Source organism: Protomyctophum bolini (genome assembly GCF_963924005.1).
Source record: "Protomyctophum bolini genome assembly, chromosome: 3".
NCBI lineage: Eukaryota > Metazoa > Chordata > Actinopteri > Myctophiformes > Myctophidae > Protomyctophum > Protomyctophum bolini.
In genome coordinates this window covers 15,615,805-15,623,370 of record NC_137864.1, presented here as the reverse complement: position 1 = coordinate 15,623,370, position 7,566 = coordinate 15,615,805, and the positions used below count along the sequence as shown (strand labels likewise).

Genomic DNA, 7,566 nt, shown 5'->3' with positions numbered 1-7,566 from the left:
AATGCATCGCATTGCCATGTGCCATGTGTTATGACTTTCATAGCTGTGTTATTTTAGGTTATTTTTTTTAAGTTTGGAAAATGGTAATGTTTTAGTTTTATGTTCACCTATAATGACATCCCCACAATAGGCGGCGCCAGGGTTCAAGTAGGTTAAGCGCAAGTGGTTATTGTTACACGTGTGCGCTACACACACATGCATACAGTACAGTACATGCATGGGCGAGTGTGACCAGGTGCATGTGTGCGGGTACGCGCACATCATGTGTACTGTAAATAATAGCCCCTAAGCCGGTGCCTCGTACGGAGAACATAATCCGACAGAATCAGTGTCAAAGTGACGTTGCCCATTAATGGCAGATAACAACCAGTTAAGTATTGCTCCCCCTTTTGTCTCAAACTCAGCGGAGGAATTCCCAGACCTGCTCGGCTGGACAGAACCCAGTTTATATTGCATGAGAATCACGCTAGCCTGATTCCCTCCAGCTGACGGTGGAGCTTCTCTCCTGGCTAACAAAGAACATGCTATAGTGCAGCCACGGAGAGCAGAGGAAAACCAGGCACGGAATGTTACGGCCAAGACCAAAGCGGCTGCTCCATTAATATATTTCATTTCGATGATTTCTGAGAAGAATTCATGTGTATGTTATGTCTAAAACAACTAGTGAAAAGATCCATTTACTAGGCTGTCAGGTTACAGCGTCTGTGCATGGCATGCGTGTGCGCTGTAAATTAAAAAGCCCGCTGCAGAGTTTTCTCAGATGCTATCACACTCCGATACATTCCATCATGTAGCACTGCCTGATGGGCAGACCACAAACCACATATAAACATGCTAAATACATGCGCGCACGCTCACGCACACACGCACGCACGCACACACACACACACACACACACACACACACACACACACACACACACACACACACACACACACACACACACACACACACACACACACACACACACACACACACACACACACACACACACACACACACACACACACACACACACACACACGCACACACGCACTCACACACACACACACACACACACACACACACACACACACACACACACACACACACACGCACTCACACACATGCACACACACACACACACACACACACACACACAAATTGCTCATACATCAAATAAAGTTGACAGTCGACACAATAGATGTATCACCAGACAATGGTCCATGTATCCCTTTACTCAGATGAAAACTCTCTCACATGCACACGCACACGCACACGCACACACACACACACACACGCACACGCATGCACATACGCAGATTACGCACGCGCGCGGCAGGCAGGCATTCCGACCATCCAGGCTTAATTATGCCATAGCTGCATGATGCTATTGAATGGCAAATACCAGCAATTCCTTCACTGCAAAATGGGTACATTTTGCATGTGTGTGTGTGTGTATGTGTGTGTGTGTGTGTGTGTGTGTGTGTGTGTGTGTGTGTGTGTGTGTGTGTGTGTGTGTGTGTGTGTGTGTGTGTGTGTGTGTGTGTGTGTGTGTGTGTACAAGTGTACACATGCGCATACATTTGGGTAAACATTGTGGAATGTGTTGCTTGAGAGGGATTAGTTACTAAGTACTTAAGATACTATACGTATAAGAATGATCAGTGTCACACACTGATTGCTCGCTCATCGGCTATACACATGCTTAACTCATACAGCATAACACCACGGATAATACATATGTATGTATGTGTACATTCAACACATTGTTGTGTGAACAAAATGGCGGCTACATGTTACTTACAGCCTCTCCAACTCCTTCAGGTCCTGGAAGGCCCCTCTCTCTATGGTGGTGATTTTGTTCTCCATCAGCTGCCTGGGAGAGAGACAGAGCGAGAGAGAGAGAGAGAGAGAGAGAGAGAGTATTGCATTTTCACATTTCTATTCAATAAAAAAAGAAAAGCCCAGAGCCAATCAAATCATTGCTATATACACAGACACACAAAGCAAAACTGAACACACAAACACGACATTTAGCCTCTCTCAGACCCAAACTATTTTGTTATCGTTGGATGAGATTTTGTCCACAATTCCATGCTGTATTGATGTTGGTACCACAGGAGAGATAACAGAGCAAACATTGACAACAATTATTCCCCATTCTCTAATTGTGTAGACTTCTAGTAAATTAACATTTTAACAAAAATGTAACTCTTCTTGAGAGCGTGGACCACTGTTTGAGAACCACTGAGATATAGAGCGTATTGCGTATATGGAATGGTTTGAGTGCATGGGAACAACAGATGGTGAAGTTAAAGACAAAGTTGGCAAGACAAAGTGGGAATGAGAGAGAGAGAGAGAGAGAGAGAGAGAGAGAGAGAGAGGAGTTACAGAGTGAGACCTGAGAAGATGAAATAGAAGCAAAGAGTTGAGATGGAGGTGTGCAGATTGAAAGAGATGGAAAGTGATAGAACTCTGTGTGCGACGTGTGTGTGTACGTGCGTGCATGAGAAAGAGAGCGAGAGAGAGAGAGAGAGAGAGGACAATCAGCAGTGGATCGATAGAGCCCCAGAATTTAGACCTGGTCTATCAGTTGGATGGGGACTCATCTATCATCCAATTTACTCTCTATCTAACCACATAACGGTGACTACTCATTCATTCACAGTCATACACAACTCCACCTAGACACTGAACCTGACCAAGGAACAAACACACACACACGCACACACACACACACGCGCGCGCGCACACACACACACACACACACACACACACCGTGGCGTATGTGTCCATGATTCTAAAAAAGTGCAACAAAGATATACCTGTATAGATCTGAATTCAATTGAAATGCAAATGTGTGACTTTGTCACTGACACTGTTGCAGGTGCATGCTCACGCACTTGCAGTCTTGCACACATCAAGGATTTATCCTAATCTGGGGGGGATGCCAGCAATGTGTAGCCTAAAGCTATTGCTTGCCATTCACTGTTTTCCACTGTTGAATGGCAACCATTACGCACGCGCGCGCTAAAGCACATTACACGCACATCAACACAACAAGCAGATGAAACACACTGTCTACCTCAGTGCAGCAGGGGAAAGCATAAGACCTGTAGACAGGTTCTAAACCTGTTTCTACACGACGCGCACTCACTCTCTCTCTCTCTCTCTCTCTCTCTCTCTCTCTCTCGCCATTCCTCCCTCCCTCCCTCGCAGCCAGCCATGCAGCCGCATTCCTTCCTCCGCGGTTACACCTAATGACCGCTATCTCTTTCCCTCTTTCCCCCATCACTTCCTCACTAGCTGCTTCGTTAATCACTCTAGCACATGGAGGAGGCCTCGGGGCACCGCCGTGCTTAAAATAAGACCGTTCTGACACTTCCATTCGGAGATTAACACGACAACATTAACTAACAGGTGCTACTGCTGCCTATTAGCCTGTTTAGAGAGAGAGAGAGAGAGAGAGACCGAGAGAAAATGACATTTTATAATGTGTGTGTGCGTGTGTTTTTTTATGGGTTTCAACTTTCAAGTTTACACAACTTGAAGAAATTACGCACGACTCACTGCTTGATAAACCTGTTCCGCGCGAATTGGAATTTATTTGGCTAATTTGTGCGGCCAAATTGTATAGTGCGTCACTGGTTAAAGTTGAGCATGGTGGCCAGGTGGCCTAATCAGTTTTTGCATTGATCCTTGTTGTAGGCTAAGAGACTTGGCAGTTATATAACAAGAAATAAATTCAGTCTACTTACAAAACTCGCAGATGCTTCAGTCCAGCAAAATCCGCCTTTGTGATTTTTGTGAGGTTGTTTGCGTTCAGATCCCTGGAAAGAGACAGAGAAAGGCATAACAATAATTAGAACATAATAGCCTAAACCATAAAATAATAGCCTAGAGGAGGACGATAGCCCAACTGAAGAAACGACAAAAAATGATTAGGCCTACATTCTTATTTCATGAATTCGTTTTATTAATAAATTGGCTATTTGATTGAGGGTATCCTATAACACAATCTTCTGTATAGCAACTTATTCCTTTCACCCAGCCTATATTCATTTCGTGCAGCCTGTTACATACAGCCATGTCATTTTAGAATTTGAGGGTCATAGAAATTGAGACGAGGCTATATGGCTGCTAAAGAACAAATTAATTTCGCCAGGGGTCTTGCCTAATAAAATACGGCCCTTTTAACTTAGAGCCCACTTATCCAAATCCGTTTTTTATTAACTTGCTGCTCGCCAGACCAACCGATGCGGTCGGCTGAGGCTTTCATAATGCCAACGGTGCGAGACCACGAACACAATCACGGTCGTGTGATTATGTTCACGTCTTGAACTTCACTGGCAGATCCGTACAAATGGACAAACTGAGTGTTTCTAATTCAATGCAAGCATTTCAAACTTTCAAACTAATAATTAATTAATTTGGGTAGGCTAAACTAAAACGATAGAATAGCACTGTTACATTACAAATTGCGGTTTTGAATTGCCATTTGGTTGTCAATTGCCATTTCGTAAACTGTGGTAAATAAAGCCAGTTGTGCCAAATTTGAGCTGCACTATCATAAAATAAAACTCAAGCTGAAAAGTGACAATAATGTGATATTCATGCGTTTGTTTTAGTTTCACTTTGGGGTTTTTTTACGTGATTTCTTCCCACTCACAGTCTCTCCGCGTTGCGGGGTATATTCCGTGGCACGCTGCGGAGCCCTTGGCCGTGACAGTCCACGGTGGTCCCGGTGCAGGAGCACTGCGCCGGGCAGGGCTGGCAGTCCACCCCGCTGGAGGAGGAGAGCACCAGGAGGACGACAGCCACCAACAACAACCCCAGGGTGGAGACCGGGCAACGGCCACAGGCAGACGGCTTCACAGCTCCAACCATGGCTGCGGCAGGCGTATAGGCAACTCTGGGTGATTTTTAATAATAATCCGGGGAGTGGGGGGGGAAATGAGCTTTTTCCTGCAAGGGCGTAAAAAAATGTTGCCCCAAATCCCAAGAGGTCACCAAAACTCTCCTTATTCACGCAGTCCCCGCCGTTGTTGTCCGCCTTTTTGTGATATTCTTTTGGTAATATATATTGTTATCAATTACTACATTTCACCGAGAAAATGCTCCTCTTGTCCTGTTGCTTCGCCGTGGTGCTGGAGGTCCGTGGACGGACGCTGTGTTTTTGGGAGGCAGTGAAGTGAAGCCCGGGCAGTTTGGCTCTCCTCTCTCGCCGGTCGGTGAAAACAGGAGTGCGACAAAGCAGCAGTCGAGTGGCTCGTTGCGCTAGAGAGCGTCACACAAACTTCCACATGTCCGCGGCATGCATGAAGGCAGCAGCAGTGCCCAAATCAAATCCCCCCGTGGGTTTATGTTAATAAAACCCACCCGTACGGTGAAACGCTACTACAATCCCAACAAACAAAACACTGACACTGGCGGCGCGCACACACAAACAAACAAACACACTCTCTTCTCTCATGCATACACACTCCAGGTGAGGCAGCGCAGGGAGGCTCAGTGTGTGTGTGTGTGTGTGTGTGTGTGTGTGTGTGTGACTGCGTGTGAGTTGGTTATGAATTCACAGCACGCGTCAGGCGAGGAAGCAGCATTCGTTTTTTTGTTTTCCTTCTTCTTCTTAGCTCACACACAGGTCACCGACGTGCTGCTGGAGAATCCAGATATTGATTTCCGTTGAGACATCCGTTACCGGCCGGAGACAACAAGGATGTGTGTCTACTAGAGTCTTGTTGTGAGGGAGAGCCCAGTCAGTGAAACCCCGGCGGTCATATACAACAATCCAACTCTCCGTTGTGCCGTGCGTGAAGGCGCTGCTGTTCCCGAGGAGAGTGTGTGTGTGTGTGTGTGTGTGTGAGACAGTGGGAGACGGGAGCGGGCACGTCTCTGCTACTGCGTCTCTCTCTCTCTCTCTCTCTCTCTCTCTCTCTCTCTCTCTCTCTCTCCAGCCTCAGCCCCCCATCTCCCCCCTCTCTCTCCTCCTCCCCCCCCCCTCTCTCTCCCCCAACCTCTCACTGCCTTTCCCCTGAAGGCAGCAGCAGGTTTCCAACTGGCCAGCTATACAGAAGCCACAGTTTGACCCCCAAGAGGAACTTGTCACACTGCAGTGAATTTCTTGATACACTATAGGGCTCCGCCTGACCAAAATTATCAACACTAGAGAGGTGCCCAGTTGGAAATGCATGCAGATGTTATGTCTGTGTCCCTTTTATGCCCATATATGGAATTATTTGTCAGGCACTGTATGTCTATACACTGTATGCAGACAGGCCAGCTCCATATATGGACCATGGGCAGGGGCCCTGTCCAGAGCCTGGGCAGAGGCCTTTTTGGGGCGGTTTTGGACAACCGTGGGCCCGTCCGACTCTGCACTCCCTGTGGTGGTGTGGAACGTGTGTGTCAAATTTGAAGTCTGTGGGTGTACGGTTCTTGATGGATTACAACAGTACACACACACAGACAGAGACTTGGTGCATTTATAGTTAGATTTAACTGAGTGGACACAGTGGTCAATTTTCTATTTATCCGAGCTACGTATAAGCTGTGCTATTTGCTGAGTTGCGGAGGAAGGAATGTTATTATAACCAAGCCTAATTGTGTCAGATATTGATCACATTCATGAATGTTTTCATTCACAGTTAATGGGACGTATAAGTGTGGCGTAATCTGACCTGACCTGGATGTCCCCAAGCCACAACATGAACGGCTAACCTTTATACCGAGCAAGCCTATCAACTCCTCGAAACCCCCCGCCCCGAATCTGCCTACCGCCGCTTAACAGGGTATGCCGAGTGTGTGTGTGTGTGTGTGTGTGTGTGTGTGTGTGTGTGTGTGCGCGTGCATGTGTGTGTGCGGTTACATGAGCATCTGAAATCCTAAGACGACATATCTAACGGGGATCAATGACATGATGAATGTAACTGCGGCAAGAGCTGTCTGCTGTCTGCATACCTCTCTCTCTACCCTCTCTCTCCCTCTACCGCAGAACAGAAACCCACACAGCCTGTTCACTTGGCAGGTACTGTAGGCCTATCTATCATCATAGAATGATCCCTAATTTGTGTTACATTTTAAGGTGGAGGGATAGAGGAGACCTACAGTCTATAACCGTTGATGCCAAAACAATGACCCAGGACAACACAGGGTACTGGATGCAGGTTTCGGTGAACAACATCATTGGTTATGATTGGACCAACTGGAACGGCCGGTCGACCTTTCTCAGATTCTCCCACATAAACAACTTTGAAACGTTCACTGTTGTGACATCAAACTAACAACGTCGTCAGCGGTGATGAGCACAGAAAGAAACTGGGGTCTTGTTTACATATACTAGGACTGTAGTGTGGTCACTGTGGTGTGAATGGGTCCAATGTGAGTTGAATCTGTGTTCCATTTCCTGGGTCAATCCTGGGTTTTCCTGGGCTGTATGAATGTAATAATACACACAATAGTGTTTAACAGTACACATCAACCAGGCTGAGCAATTGAGCCTGTTATCAACAAGAATTTCTAGGGAGCTACCAAAGGGTCAGTTAGAAGATGAGCCTATAGGGCCTGGGCCATGGCTCAGCGGTC

The 7,566-nt window shown here is 46.6% G+C and overlaps 1 protein-coding gene across 1 annotated transcript in view; it reads right to left on the bottom strand.

Annotated features, from left to right (window-relative positions):
- Positions 1-5,841, bottom strand: part of LOC308312315 (slit homolog 2 protein-like) — a gene marked incomplete at its 3' end in the record, with an annotated part of 13,122 nt that extends 7,281 nt beyond the window's left edge. Inside the window, exons 1-3 of the mRNA XM_080758916.1 lie at positions 4,652-5,841; positions 3,741-3,812; positions 1,787-1,858 (exon numbers count right to left, since the gene is read on the bottom strand). Of these exons, the coding sequence (XP_080615042.1) occupies positions 1,787-1,858; positions 3,741-3,812; positions 4,652-4,869 (362 nt within the window). The 5' untranslated portion in view covers positions 4,870-5,841. The remainder of the gene's footprint in view (positions 1-1,786; positions 1,859-3,740; positions 3,813-4,651) is intronic.
- Between the last annotated feature and the right edge of the window lie 1,725 nt (positions 5,842-7,566).